At 51.6% G+C, this 15,239-nt stretch overlaps 2 protein-coding genes across 3 annotated transcripts in view; one reads left to right on the forward strand and one right to left on the reverse strand.

The window, feature by feature from the left end:
- The window catches only part of DTX4 (deltex E3 ubiquitin ligase 4), a 44,283-nt gene extending 35,707 nt beyond the window's left edge, over positions 1 to 8,576 (forward strand). For both annotated transcript variants that reach the window (XM_024975938.2, XM_024975937.2), the window contains exon 9: positions 5,137 to 8,576. In XM_024975938.2, the coding sequence (XP_024831706.1) occupies positions 5,137 to 5,370 (234 nt within the window). In that variant the 3' untranslated portion in view covers positions 5,371 to 8,576. The remainder of the gene's footprint in view (positions 1 to 5,136) is intronic.
- A 748-nt stretch (positions 8,577 to 9,324) lies between these two features.
- On the reverse strand, positions 9,325 to 13,427 carry MPEG1 (macrophage expressed 1). The gene has a single exon (NM_001046464.2). The coding sequence runs from the start codon at positions 13,334 to 13,336 to the stop codon at positions 11,183 to 11,185; it is 2,154 nt and encodes a 717-aa protein (NP_001039929.2). The 5' UTR covers positions 13,337 to 13,427; the 3' UTR covers positions 9,325 to 11,182.
- Between the last annotated feature and the right edge of the window lie 1,812 nt (positions 13,428 to 15,239).

The raw sequence follows: 15,239 nt of genomic DNA on the forward strand, positions 1-15,239 counted from the left end.
CTTTTGTAGCATGGTGGGGGCTGGACTTTTGGCTTTTTTCTCTCCTGGATTTTACGGGCAATAATTCATCTATTTTAGGTTCTTCCTCTAGAGCTTTGCTGCTTACTGGCAGGTCCTGGGAAGAGCAGTAGTAGCAACATCTGGGAGCTCGATGTAAATACAGGTCCTTAGAACTACTTCATTTAACCAGATCTCAGGGGGCCTGACAGCACCTGAGCGCTTGTGAAGCACCGCTCTGAGCAGGGATCTTAATCTGTGGCATTTTACTGTTCTCTGTAATGAAGATTTTTGTTGTTATTTAGTTGCTAAGTCATGGCTGACTCTTTGTGACCCCATGGACTGTAGCCCACTAACCTTCCCTGTCCATGGGATTTCCCAGGCAAGAATACTGGAGTGGGTTGCCATTTCCTTCTCCAGGGGATCTTCTCGACCCAGGGATCAAACCCAAGTTGCTGGCATTGGCAGGCAGATTGTTTACCACTGAGCCACCAGGGACTCAGTCAATGAATACTTTGACTTTCCCCAAAAGAGCAGAGGGAAAAATCGCTGGGTTTCTGGATTCCTAGTGATTCTGGGGGAGGCTTCAGTGGTCTCATGAACTCGAAAGTTAGAATTACAACTTCATGTTCATTTTTTCTGCGGATAAGCCCAGAAAAATCACTGGGTTTTTTAAAACCTTTCCTGATCTCAAAAGCGAAAAGAACTGTTGATTTATTGGCCAAGAGGTGCGTCTTGGTTAGCTCTCTCTAGGTCATGGCACGTAACAACAGCCTCTAAATCTCGGTGGCTTCCTCCAGCCCACGTTTATTTCTCATACAGTTTGTGTTTTACTGACTATGACTCAGTGGCTGCTGTGGGTCAGCTTTCAAGGATTCGGTTCTAAAATTCAGGGAGAAAGAGATCTGCTTCCCTGGTCCATTCCCTCCCCATGGAATGGGGCAGAGGACCAAGAGAGAATGCAAGTGGATTCTACAATCCCATCAAAGCTTCCCCCTGAAGCTTGTCACTTCTGCTCATGCTGTGCAGTTGCTAAGCTGTGTCCGACTCTTTTGTGACCCCATGGACTATAGCCCGCCAGCCTCCTCTGTCCATGGGATTTCCCAGGCAACAACACTGGAGTGGGTTGCCATTTCCTCCTCCAGGGGATCTTCCCAACCCCGGGACTGAACCCACATCTTCTGCATTGGGAAGCAGATTCTTTACCATCTGCACCACCAGGGAAGCCCGTGCCTTTCATAGGCTCCCGCAAGTCACAAGCAAGCCAGACCAGGAGGCTCCTCGGCAAAGAGCGTGCCTACAGCCTCTCACAGCGGGAGAAGCAGAGAGTCTGGGACAACAAGAGAGTCCACCACGTCATCCCGAAGGGGTGCCCAGTGCAGTGTCCCCAGATGAGTCGTCGGGGCCAGTCCTGGTACCCATTTGCTCAGAACCAACAAGTCTCTACACCCGAGACCTGCAGCCCCAACTGCTGGCTAGATGACCCCACCATCAAGTCCTGTGGTTAAAACGTGAATCCTCTTGCCAAGAGCTGTTTCTCCGCCAGGTCTCCTTCTTTTTGTTAATGACATACACTAAGTCCCCTACATGCGAACCTTCAAGTTGTGAACTTTCGAAGATGCGAGCGTGCGTTCCACCAGCATCAGGCGTGAGTGACATTGCAGCTCACCCCCCGTCTCCTGCTGCTGATGGTCCCTCAGCTCCACCACCTCCCACGTCCTCTCCCTGCTCTAATCAGGGACTCTTTTCGCCTGTCCACTCGATGCCGGCCCCCGTGTGCCAGCTGTCGTACTATGATTTCAAGGTGCTGTTCAGTTCAGTTCAGTTCAGTTGCTCCGACTCTTTGCCACCCCATGGCTGCAGCACTCCAGGCCTCCCTGTCCATCACCAATGCCCAGAGTTCACTCAAACTCATGTCCATTGATTCAGTGATGCCATCCAGCCATCTCGTCCTCTCTGTCATCCCCTTCTCCTTCTGCCCTCAGTCTTTCGCAGCATTGGGGTCTTTTCCAATGAGTCAGCTCTTCGCATCAAGTAGCTGGAGTATTGGAGTTTCAGCTCCAACATCAGTCCTTCCAATGAACATTCAGGACTGATTTCCTTTAGGATGGACTGGTTGGATCTCCTTGCAGTCCAAGGGACTCTCAAGAGTCTTCCCCAACACCACAGTTCAAAAGCATCAATTCTTTGGCATTCATCTTTCTTTATAGTCCAACGCTCACATCCGAGGTACTGTACTGTAAGATTAAAAATGTTTTCCTTATTTTCTGTTTGTTTTTTTTATGTAATATTTGTGTGAAAATATTATAAGCTACTATTATGGTATAGTACTGTATAGCTGTCTGTGTAGTTGGGTTGGACTTATGAATGCACTGGACTTAACGGATGTGCTATCCTTACTCATATCTCGGGGACTTACCATGCTCTGTATCCCTGGAACCATGCTGGGCGCAGGAACATGGCCCTGAGACACACACTCCTCCCTGCACTGCCCTCCGAACCACTTGAATCTTTTCCTAATCCTCCAAACTAGTTATCTGTCACCAGAATAGTGATCCTAAAACACAGTTTCCCACATCAGTCTCCTTTGTTTAACAGAAATAAAGTGAGAGAAGAAAACGCAAAACTGTTAGGATGGTTTTCTCAGTTCAGTAGACAAGACCTCCCACAGTTTGGGTCTGAATTGTCCCTTCCCACCCGGTCCTCGCCTGTATCCCCCATGCTTGCTGTTCTCAGACCCTCACCCTGGGTTCCTTTGCAGAGCAAGGTGATAGAGCATAAGCGTTGAAGCCAGACCAGCCTGGCTTCAAATCCTAGTCCTGCCGTTTACCACATGTGGGAAATGGACATGAAGTTGATTTACGTCTCGGTCTCCTAATCCCTGAAAGAGTGTGATCATTTCCAGCTCTGTGGACAGGATGTTGTAAGAGTTAAATGAAGAATTCTTTCTTGTGAAGAGTTTCTTCACATTTGTGAAGAGTCTGCCTGCAATGCGGGAGACCCGGGTTCAATCCCTGGGTCAGGAAGATCCCCTGGAGGAGGAAACGGCAACCCACTCCAATATTCTTGCCTAGAGAATCCCATGGACAGAGAAGCTTGGGCTACAGTCCAAGGAGTTGCTGAGTAACATACAGCTGAGCGACTAGCACACACAGCATTGATGAAAGGCTTCCTTGGTGGCTCAGTGGTAAAGAATCCACTGGCCAAGGCAGGAGATGTGGGTTTGATCCCTGGGTTGGGACGATTCCCTGGAAAAGGAAATGGCAATCTACTCCAATGTTCTTGCTTGGGAAATTCCATGGACAGAGGAGCCAGGTGGGCTGCAGTCCATGGGGTCACCAAAGAGTCGGATACATGTTAACAACTAAGCAACAATAACAATAAGCATTTTGTGAAATGCCCAGTTTGGTGGCAGCAGTGATCTGTGCCTTGGATGATATGTCTTCCCTGTGCCTGTACATTCTTCTCTATTAATACACCTCAAATCCTCCCCGCTCTCTGAGACTCAGCTCACAAGCATCCCCTCCATGAAATCTATCCTGACACCCACTTGTGGGTCAGCAGAGTCATGCCTGAGACCAGAATGTAAAGGCAGGCAGGTCTGAAGTCAGGGCCCGCTCTGGCACTTTTGAGCTGCATGACCCAGACACATCTGTTATCCTCCGAACCTGTTTCCTCTTCCTCAGAGAAGGGATAATGAGTATCCTGTCATAGCCAACTGTTAGGACCATTAGATGAACCAGAGTCTGGCACTTAGTAGGTAAGCAGTCAGGAAGTGGTGGCTCTTAGTTTCAGCATCTTCCGGCCTTTTATTTTTTTTTTTTTAACTGTTCTGGGTCTTCATGCTGGCTCTTCACCACACAGACTTTTCTCTAGCTGCAGGGCCTTCTCTTACTGCAAAGCATGGGCTCTGGGGTGCAGGAGCTTCAGTCGTCCGGACACAAGGTCTCAGTAGTTTCGGCTCCTAATGGTCATGGCTCATGAGCTCCGAGGCATGTGAGGTCTTCCCAGCTCCGGAATCAAACCCACATCACCTGCACCGGCAGGCAGATTCTTTCCCATGGAGCCACTGGGAAGCCCCTGCTGATCTGATCACTAAGATTCCTCACCTCCAGTTCATACCATGTTTACAGGCTTTCGGTTTTGAACCCAGTGCATTTTTATCAGGTGCCTTCTTCACACTGGGCAGGGCGTCAGGCGTTTGTCTCCCTCAACCAAGATTGTTTTTCAGTGTAGCTGAATTGAAACATGCTGCACGTCCTCACACCTCTCTGAGCCTCACCCGTGACTCAGAGGTAATGACAGCACCTGCCAGACCTGGTGCTAGATTTCCCATCTGAGCCTCACAGCCAAGGGTGGTTGTGAGGATCGGATGAAAAAATAACTATGAAATGGCCTGGAAGAGGTCGAACACTTCTACCATGTCCCTGGAGAAGCACAGCACAGCATTAGCTGTGAGTCAGTTAATGCCACACTCTTGTGCTGGTGGCGGTGAGCACGGCTCAGAAGATCTCAGACTGCTCCTAAGAGCCTCGAATTCCTAGATCCCAGCTTTTAAAATGCTGCTATGATGCCAGTTTCCCAGGTGGTGCTTGCGGTAAAGAACCGACCTGCTAGTGCAGGAGATGTAAGAGATGTGAGTTCCATCCCTGGATAGGGAAGATCCCCCAGAGCAGGAAATGGCAACCCACTCCAGTATTCTTGCCTGGAGAATCCCATGGACAGAGGAGTCTTGTGGCCTACGGTCCATGGGATCACAGAGAGCTGGACATGACTGAAGTGACTTAGCGTGCGTGATGCTGGGCCCTAACATTAGTTGAGTGTTATGCCAGGCACTGCTGTGAAAGCACTCTGCATGTAGGGCCCCCTAAGACGCTCACAACCTTTGGAGGTAAGTAGTACCACTGAAAGCTCAGAGAGGTCATGTAACTTGTCCAAGGCCAGCCTGTTGGTCCGTGACAGAGTCAAGACTGAACCAGGTCCTTGAGTCCACTTCCAACTCCTGTCCATTCCCTGTGCTTCTTGGAGCACTGTCATGTGGGCAGGGCTGGGACCCCTGGGCGGGGAAAGCGTCCTCCCTGCGGATGATCTTTGACCAGCACAGCCTGTCTGGCACTGATCTCCCCCGTTTTCTCTCAGGTCCTGAAGCTGCTTCTCGTGGCCTGGGACCGCCGCCTCATCTTTGCCATCGGGACATCCAGCACCACGGGTGAGTCAGACACCGTCATCTGGAATGAAGTCCATCACAAGACAGAGTTCGGCTCTAACCTCACCGGCCACGGCTACCCAGACGCCAACTACCTGGACAACGTGCTGGCCGAGCTGGCCGCCCAGGGCATTTCCGAGGACAGCGCTGCCCAGGAGAAGGACTGAGCGGGGGGGTGGGGCCTCGGGGGGGCAGGGGTGTGGGAGCCACAGGGCAGGAAGTAGGGAGAGTCAGGGTGGAAGTTGGTGCCGTGCCCTCCTGAGCCCCTTGTGCAGTCTCCATCTCCCATCCTTCCGGCCACAGCAGGGAGCCAGAGTGAATAAGGGGGTGTCATTCACAAACCTCATCCAACACACAGGGGCTGTGGGACAGGGTGAGGGCCGCCCTCCATCTGTTCCTGTGGAGTTTCGGTGCTGGGTAGGCAGGGACTCCTCCCCTCACCGCCCCCTACCCCCCAGCAGGGGGCACGGTCAGCACACTTAGGGTACGGGCACCTCTTACCCTGGCCTTGTGAAGCCAGAGGCGCCCGCCTTGGCTGGCTTCTCGCTGCTTCCACTCTGCTTGGAGAGCGGAGTTTCTACTTTTCTCTCATCCCCTGGAGGTGAGGAGCTCTCACTGTGCAAGACTGAGGGGCAGAGGGGTGAACCGCTAAACCACTGCGACATCGGCAACCGATGCCTCGATGTACATCGAGGAAGTGCTTCTCACCAAGAGGGTCTGAGCAGTGAGGGCTTCCAGGAGCATCTCAGCTCCCATCGTGGTCCTGGCTGCTCCCGCCTCCCGCTCACCCCTCTCCCCTGTCCAAAGAGGCATCCGATTCTCTTATGCAGACGGAGGGACTCTGGGATTCCTCTCTGGGGCGCTATGTCTCCCGCCCCTCTCTGATCAGACCAGAGCCTGCGTCCCACTTAGCATCTGAATTAGTCCTCAGGGAGAGGAGCCCAACTCTTCCAACTCATCCCAGACCAGCTCAAAGATTCCTTGTGATTCATCCAGTCACTGTGAGTGGAGCCCAGGCTGGGCTCCGTGCCATCTGTGGATGTGTGTGTGTGTGTGTGCATGCGTGTGTGCACAGCGCTGGGCCAGGCTCTGCCGCTGGGCCAGGTTGGTGGAGGGTCCCATCGTGATCTCACACTCTGGTTCTGCAAGCTGTCGGACCCCAGTCTGATGGGACTGAAACAGCCAGGCAGCGGTTCGTCAATGTGCCTCACTGTCTGACATCTGTCCCATAGTCAACATGAACCCAGACGGAGACAGAGCTGCGCTTGGGGCGGGGGGAGGTGTAGGGTGTGGGGTGGATGGGCCCCTTTGTATATCTCTCTCAAGGTGGGATCTGAGCTGGTCCATGAGGACCTCAGCAAGTCTCCATGCACGTTGTCTAATGAGCCTGGAGGGGGTGCGGGGACCCTCATCTCCCTCTGCAATGACAGGCTGGCCCAGTGCATGAGGGAGCCTCCAGCCCTTTCCCAGCAGGGGTGGGACCACCTTGGGGTCCAGTCCAACCTGTGTCAGGGTTGTGACCCAACACCCTGCTGTCCCCTCCCCTACATTCCCCTCGGCTCCCATGAAGTTGGGGGTCAGGGAGGAGAGACGGGATGAAGAAGGCAACCCCAATTCTGCCCCCTTTGAAAGAGGATTCTCTGAACTCCGTGTTTGGGGGAAGTCGCTCTGGATCCTGATTCGAATTTATATACCTCGTGTCTGGGGCTCTGACATATATATATATATCTCTCTCTATATATATATCTATATATATAGAGAGAGAAGGTTTTCAATGTTGGAAAAATGGAAATGGAAAAGCCTTCAGACGCGGTACTGAAGTTAGAAGCCACAGCCAAACTTTTCCAAGGGTCGGCTCTGAGTGCCCTGCTCTCAGGCCTGCAGGCATTCTGACGGGGGCGGCCAGTGGGTTCGCTCGGGCGCACTGGTGCTGAGCTCGTCCTCCTCTTCCACGTGGCAGAAGACGTGAAAGTGTTAGTTGCCAAGCTGCCCTGGGGATATTAGTTAGCTCCAGCGAAGGGCGCTCTGGCAGGAGGCCTTCCAGCCTCACCCATCGGTCATTTATCTCACCAGCAGACCAGGAGACTGGCCCCCAGCCCACCACACAACAGGGCAGTTTCCTGCCGCAGCCGGGAAGGAAACATCTGAACTCAACGGGAGAGCCCTCCCTTAGCATTTCATGTCAGCCCATGCCCGTTGCCGGACCACCCTGTGCCAGAGAAGGGCCTCATCGTAAGCCCGACTACGCCCCCACCCTCCTTCGGCATCCTTGTCCGGGATCCTCTGAGCTCCTCACCCACAGGAACGCGGAAACAGACCCAGAGTCGGCGGGTAGACAGAGCGGTGTGGCTAGATGTGGGGAAAGAAGGGAGGCTGGTAACTGGCAGAGGGCCGGGTGGAGAGACTGATTTCCCTGGGTCGGCCAGAAGAAGGTGCGGGTGGAGAAGGAGACGGGCCCAGGGCAGAGAGAAGAGGCTGCAGGGGAAAGGCAGGCAGGCGGTGCCCCTTTGAGAGTCGTCTTCACACCTTCCAGCCTCCCCCTCAGGATGCTGATAGTACTGATGGCCTGTGTCTCTTCCCGAGATGCTTGTAGGGGCTACCTCATCTGCTGCTCTTCTAGTGGGACTTTCTGGGCAGAAGGAACCGTTCATGTCCTTTTCTAACACTGTGCCAGGCAAAGGGGATGGGAAGGGCATGCCTCTGCCCTCTCTCTCATGCCAACCTGAAAAGGTACAGCCCTGGGTTGGGCGAGAACCCCCGCCGGCAGAGGTCCTGTGCATCCATCACTCGGACGCAGGAAGTCCTCCCGCCGGAAGCCCTGCTGTGTTCCCTGCCCCGTGCAGGGAATCCCACGCCTGTCCTCTCATCGTCTTAGCACCAGCAGCCTCGTGTCTCCCCTCCTGAGTCTCCGGGGAGGACACGTGGGACTGGAGACAAACCCTGTTAGTGCTCATCCCTTGAAAGGTGGATCGTGTGTGTGTGTGTGTGTGTGTGTGTGTGTGTGTGTGTGTGTGTGTGTGTGTGTGTAGTTGCCTTTGTGTTTCCATACCCCTTTGGGGAAGCCTGGACTTCTTTGTGGTTTCACGCCTGGTCCAAAGTGCTCGTCCTGGTGTTGTGGGCATGAGATGGTTGGGGGGAAGGTCCTGTGTGGTACAAGGAAGGGCCCTGTCCTCTTTTCCTGGTCTGTGGTCCCTGGCATTGATGGTGGGGCGGGGGGCGGGGGGTTGGTGGTTCTGGGGGAGAGCGGGTGACTGTCCTGTTGTAAATCACTGTAACTGGTGTGTTTTGAAGTCCTTGGTGTTGCTCTGTGAGTGGACATCGCCACCTGGTGCTCATGAGGTTTACGTGCGGAACAATAAACGGCAAACAACAACCGCAAAGTGTCCTCAGCCTGCTTTCCGTCCATCCGTGCGCCTACCGGTGAGGATTTGGGGAACCTCGCCAAGTCCGCGAGCAACCGCAAGTCCTTCCACTGAACGGGAGAGTCCCTTTTTCTACTCTTTTTTACATCTTTACCCACACATTTGACCAAGTAACCTACTTTGACTTCTTGTTCCTCCGAAGAAACAGACGACCTGGCAGGGGAAACAAGTGAAGCAGTAGGGGAAAGACCATCTTAAAAACCACGAGCGTTTGCTTCTCAAAGTTCCCTTCACTTGGCCACAATGTCCCGTACATTTCAATAGCTCACAGGCTGTGTTTTTCAGATGTACTCAATTGCTAAGCGGGGTCCAACTCTTCGACCCCAGGGACTGTCGCCCACCAGGCGCCTCTGTCCATGAGATTTCACAGGCAAGAATACTGGAGTGGGTTGCCATTTCCTCCTCCAGTTTTTCAAATCCCGATTCGAATGAGAACACAAAGATAAAATGCAATTGCAAAGGGGCTTTTGTCACCCAAATGTGTCCTTGTTTCTGACGGTCCACGGAGTGTGGTTTTCTTGGAAGTCTGGATCAGTGTTTCCAGACTCCAACCTGAGCTAGCCAGTCAAGAAAGCAGGACTCAGAGAGTAGAACCTATGTAACCCCCATCAGGGTTTGGATTTTGTAAAGTGACTTGATGAATGTAAACCTCAGGCTGTCTCATTCTGATTTCCTGTGGATGAATAGAGAACACATTCCTCAAGTACACATTTTAATACATATTTACGTGCAACGTTGTTAGAAGCCTAAGTTGGTGAAGAACTTTTCATTTCAGTGGGCTGTTAGTACATTAAAAGTCTCAGAGTTTAAAGGTATACTTTGTTTATCCGATTCAGTAATCTTCAAGAACTCATAGGGAAGTCAGTATCAGCAGGAAAGTGGTTAGCTTGGCTGAAACATACCCACAAAACCCCCAGAGGTGAGGGAAGGCATTTTAATGCTTAAGAAGCAGGGGTTTAGTACAGAGGTTGTAGAAATCTCTGTCTGGTTGAGAGCACAGCTCCAGTTTTGTGAGTCACTCCTCTGTATTGTAGTGGGAGTGACTGTAGGACCTCCCTCTTGTCTTCCCACAGTCTGGGACAGTTCAAGCTCCCAGAAGAAGGACCTGGTAGAAGCCAAACTTGTGACTGCAGGTGTTAAATGAGGACAGGACAAATTATCCTTCATCCAGGATAACTCACCCATGACATTCGATTTGGTGAAGAAATACATAGCTTTAAAAATACAGTGCAGACTATTAACAGAGTCACCCTAATAATTACAATTAAGTGAAACCATTATTAAAATTAGGCAAAGCATCAAATGCCAGGTGACAATCATGCATCCTATGAGGTGTCCCAGGGGAGTCAGTATGGGACTGAAATAAACGTGCCACAAATGATGTTGGGTGTCTTTTTTCTTTTCATTTAAGAACATTGATTTGATCACATCAACCTCCTTTCTGCTGGAGAAAAGAAAAGGACAGGGTACATGATTGGGTTTTTTCTATCTTGTCCAGATTTGGGGGATGCAGTGATAATTAGATGTGGATATACTTTGATTTCTTGCATCTTTCTTGTCTTCCACCCCCAGAAAAATTTCAGAATGTGGGGTGTGTGTACGTGTGTGTTGAGGTGGGTGTGTGCACGTGATGGGAGAGTAGAAGGGGGGATGGTCATCTATGGAAGAGGGAGGGACCATACCTGGGTAACAGAACGAGAGGGTCACGCTTGATCTAGCCAAGTTCTTTGCCCCACTTAGGACAAGCTGAGAGGACGAAACCAGGCAGCTGGTTCTGGGTAAGAATTCCACTTCCCCATAGTACCAGAATCTTTTCTAGCTTTCACCCTTTCTTCACTCACTGCTGGTCTCCAAACCACCCCTTCCCCCTTGACCTCCTAAGAGAAGTTTAAATGTTAAAATATTCTCTGAGGACCTCACGACACTAGTCTGAAGTCCAAGAGTGGCCTGGTCTCAGTAACTCTTAATTGTGGGGAGCTTGAAAAGAGTAGGCTTGGTCTAGGCACCATCTCCTGGTCCAGAGGAGACGACGCAGTCATCAGTACCTCAAAAAGAAATGTGATAGCCAAGCAGGACCTGCTGTGTCTTCTGGGGCTCTTCTGGGAGTGTGAAATCCAGACAGCTTTCAAAAAACACAAAATAGTGGGGGGGGGGGGCGGTAATGTTCAAAGACATCCTTAGAGCTCATGAATTGGAAACCATGGCTGACCTCAGATTAAATGCATCCTCAAATCCAAATATGAACATTCTCCCTTGTCCTTCTTGCACACAAGCTTTCAGGTGAAGATAATGGCACACACCGAGAAGAGACGACCGCCTCAAGTTTTAGGCTCCAGGATGACTTTTGCTTAAACAGTCACAATTGCCCTCCAGTCCCTCTCCCAACTTTGTCCATATTTATTTCCTGGCCCAGAGACCTAGAAAGTCACAGTTCCACAAGGACTTCTGTTGCACTTGACACAGCAATACTTAGGAGGGCAGAAGTGGAGAGAAAAAGAAATGAAAGCCATGCTTGAAGGCCTGACTGGGGAGGAGAGAAACGGTGTCCTGGGAGAGCCTAGGCAGGGTTCTGTGCCTGCTCTTGGTCAAGGGCATCTCCATTCACAGCAGCGCCTGCAGCCAAACTCTGCTTCTCATCCTGGAGGGCCTGGTATCCCTTTTTCCTGGACTTCCGGGCACCATAGATGGCCAGGGCAACGACCCCTGCCAGGGCGATGGTCACCCCCAGGGTGAGCCCCGCGGCTGCTCCTCCAGACAGACCCTCGCCGTCTCCATGGACGACTCTCATGGCCCTGCGAAGCTCTAGGGGCTCCCCCAGCCTCCACTGGTGGGTCTGGGGATCTTTAATCCAGGAGCTGGCCGTCTCGTGGTTAGTCACCAGGACAGTGTTGGTGGCCACTTGACTCATGAGGGGTGGTCGGGTGTAAGGAGGGAGCCTGACAGGAGGCAGAGACCCTCCAGTAAAAAGCCCGGCTTTGACACAGTAAGACACTTGGCACCCATCACTGATGAGGGCTAGGTGTTGGCTAAAGCCCCCTGGACACTTTCTTAGAGAAGGTGCCCCCAGATCTTTGGATGTGGCAGAATCCACCAAGGGGTTCCCCGCCGCACAGCTAAAGAACCCACCAAAGGGAATGGAAAATCTATATCCCAACTCATAGTCCAGAGAGGCACATACCTTAAGGTTTTCAAAAAGTTTCAGTTGAAAATAGCCGGCTGGGCACGACTGGGCATTGGTCAGAGGATTTATGCTCTTCCCACTGAAGAGCCCACCAAAAAGGAGCCCAGAGTTTTCAGATACTTGGCCACTGGCTGCGCACCAAAAAGCCCTGAATTCAGCCCTGGCTACTCGAAACACGTCTTCACACACTGTCTTGCAGAAGATGTAGAGGGTACACTTGCGGGAACATTCCAGGTGGTTGTAACCCTCCTCGTGGGTCTGAGTGAGCAGCTGGACTGGGGAGTAGCCAGAGGGGCAGGACACGCTGCCAGTCAGAGGATTCTTCTGCTCCAGGTTCTGGCAGAGTTGGACAACCTCATTCCCTGAGAACTGGGTGCATTCCTGGTAAACTCCCCCGAAGGAGAAATTGGTCATCTTCCCTTCGCAAGAGCCATCGTCAGTGTTGGCTTGGAAGTTGAAGTTGGGGGAGCTGAGATCTGTGCAGCCGGGGTAGGTGTTGACCGCATAATACCTGCGCACGGCAGCTTCCACCGTCTTCGACAGCTTTCTCACCAAGGGTCCCGGCAGGTCAGGCAGTCGTTCGGGGTTGATGAAGAAATACAGAGGCAGGCCAGCTCGGTCCATGGCCACCAGGTGGTTGCTGACGCCCTGCTGCCAGGCCTGGAGGGTGATGCCTGGGTAAAATGGAAGTCCTCCAAAGCTCTGAACTCTGGAGTTAGTTCGGTTTGAGAGGTAGCTCTTGGTGAAGGTGTTCTGCGAGGTGTAGTTCTCCTCAAATTTGAAGTTCACGATGTTCAGGAAGGTGATTCCAGCGGACGCGGTCACGGCACTGCGGCTGCTCTGGCTGTCCTGCAGGAAGGATGACCTGATGTGGTCCTCCTGAATGAGCGCGGCCCCTGCGTCCACGCTGGTGATGACATGGGTACCGTAGTTGAGGACCAGGAGTTCTGCCAAGTAGGTGGCCATCCGGGTCTGGTTGTTCTCCAGTTGCTCTGAGATGTCCATGAGCGCCTTCTTAAACCCCAAGCTTAGCTCTGCATCTGGGTTGATTTTGACCGTGTAGACCAGGTTTCTTACCTGAACCTGGGTAGTTACAGCTTGATCCTTCACCTGAAGCGTCTTTATCCTCTGGAACTCAAGGGAGAACTTGCCATTGACTTTGGAAAAAAGAGAGAGCTCCATGTTGATGGAGTTGGAGGTGCTGCTCTGGTAGTTTACCCAGGACTCCAGGATTTTGGAGTTCATCTCCAGGTTGCTCTGCTTCTGGGGAATGGTGAAGATCTCATCCGGGACGATGTACTGCCCGTCTTCCGTGGTCCTGCAGTGGCTGTAAGCCAACTCCATCACCCGTCCCGTGTCCACGTTCCGCAGGTTATCCCAGCCGCCTCCGGGTAAGACGGGCAGAACGGGCAATTTTAAGGCATTCTTGCAATTTTGAAACCCAGGCTCATCGGTCGCTCCCCAAGATGTGTCCGTTTCAGCCCATGTTGCCACTGCCCAGATTAGAAAGGCACCCCTGAAGCTGTTCATGTCTCAGACAGCCCCGGCCTGACCCACCGGTCCTAAGCTGTGGCCAGAGGGCTTGGGGCAGACTGAACTGACGGGAAAGAAAGCCGTTGCTGAAACAAAAAGTTTAGCAGTTCTCCTAAAGCCACCAGTTCCTCTTTGGGCTAGTCTAATCTCGAAATGGGGAAATGAGAGTCAATTCGAACTCTAAGGTCCATCAGGACTGAAAACATTGTGTGGCACTAGATAGGAAACCCAGCCCTGTATCCTTAACAGTCAGCTGCCCCCGACCCCCCAGCGCCCAGCTGGTTACTCTGCACAGCAGTGGGCACTCAGAAAAAACAACCACACACCTTACCGTTACCCCCATGAGAGCGTTCCAGCTTTGAAAGAAAGCTTTGGTTTCATTTTTTATTCACTCTCTTGATGGTTCTGCTTTCCCCTAATGACTCTCTGTTGGGACTTCAATATCACTCTCCTTTTCCTCTGTGTATAGTTGGCAATAACTCGGTACCTGCTCTTATAACTTTAATTTTTTCATTCCATGGTTAAGTGCATGTAACTTAGACAGATGTGTAAAAATGAATGCGGTCTTCACCATTCAGGTTTTTAAAGCAGCAATTCACTTGTTGTGTCGTAAGGAGAAGATAACTTCATGAATTTGCATTTGTGTACTAATGCTAACAGAGAAGGCAGTGGCACCCCACTCCAGTACTCCTGCCTGGAAAATCCCATGGACAGAGGAGCCTGGTGGGCTGCAGTCCATGGGATCGCTAAGAGTCGGACACGACTGAGCGACTTCACTTTCACTTTTCACTTTCCTGCATTGGAGAAGGAAACAGCAACCCACTCCAGTGTTCTTGCCTGGAGAATCCCAGGGACGGGGGAGCCTGGTGGGCTGCCATCTATGGGGTCGAACAGAGTCGGACACGACTGAAGCGACTTAGCATCATCAGCAGCAACTAGTGCTAAGTCTATTAAGCCTCATTATTTAAAGTAGTCTTTTCAGGCCCATGGACCTAAAATCAGGCTTGATTGGAGCCCAGTTCTGTTGGTTCTTTGGGACAACTAGCACATTGAGTGGAAGCCAGGGAATCCAGAGGAGTTAATGGAAATTCCCAATTGCACCCTTATGTCACCCTGATGGCTCCCAGCTGCACCCTTACACGATGAACCAGACGCAGGACTGAGACTGCAAAAGCCATGTTTCAATTCACAGGCCGCCTGTCTGCATTCTGGAAAGACAATTTCAAGGAATTGAATCACCACAGGATTGTCACTGAGGCAGCTGACAGGTGTTTTCAGAAATAATGAGGCCGGTTGCCTAGCTTTACAGGCGGAGCATCACTAGTTGCTATTAAAACCTTGACACAATCTAGAAAAAATGATACAGATGGACCTGTTTGCTTAGAGAACAGACATAGCGAACAAACGCATGGGCACCAAAGACGGAAAATGGGGTGGGGTGAACGGGGCTCACATGTGTGTGAGTCAAGTAGATCGCTAATGAGAACCAGCTGAAGAATCCAGGGGAAAAGAGAAGATACATACAGTCTGTTTGTAGGACACATATCAAGCTAACCTTAGAAATGTGCTCCAATATACATTAGATGAAGACAAATACTGCTTGATTTCACTGATGCGAAGTACCTAGAATAGTCAAATCCACAGTCAGAAAGTACACTGGTAGATGCCAGCGGGATGGGAGTCAGTGTTTACTGGGGACAGAGCTTCAGTTTAGGAGGGTGAAACATCCCAGAAACAGATGATGGTGAGACTGCACAGCAACGCGAACGCACTCAGTGCCCCTGGACTGCACGGGGAGCTAAGGTAAAGTAGTGTGCTTCCAGTCTGTGACTTTCTCCATGGTGGCTCAGATGGCAAAGGATCTGCCTCTGTTGCAGGGGACCTGGCTTCAGTCCTTGCG

This window comes from Bos taurus, chromosome 15 (genome assembly GCF_002263795.3).
Source record: "Bos taurus isolate L1 Dominette 01449 registration number 42190680 breed Hereford chromosome 15, ARS-UCD2.0, whole genome shotgun sequence".
In the NCBI taxonomy this organism is placed as follows: Eukaryota; Metazoa; Chordata; class Mammalia; order Artiodactyla; family Bovidae; genus Bos; species Bos taurus.

What these genes read in the sequence shown, in the direction of transcription:
- MPEG1 (NM_001046464.2), bottom strand. Translation starts at nt 13,336, where the DNA reads ATGAACAGCTTCAGGGGTGCCTTTCTAATCTGGGCAGTGGCAACATGG.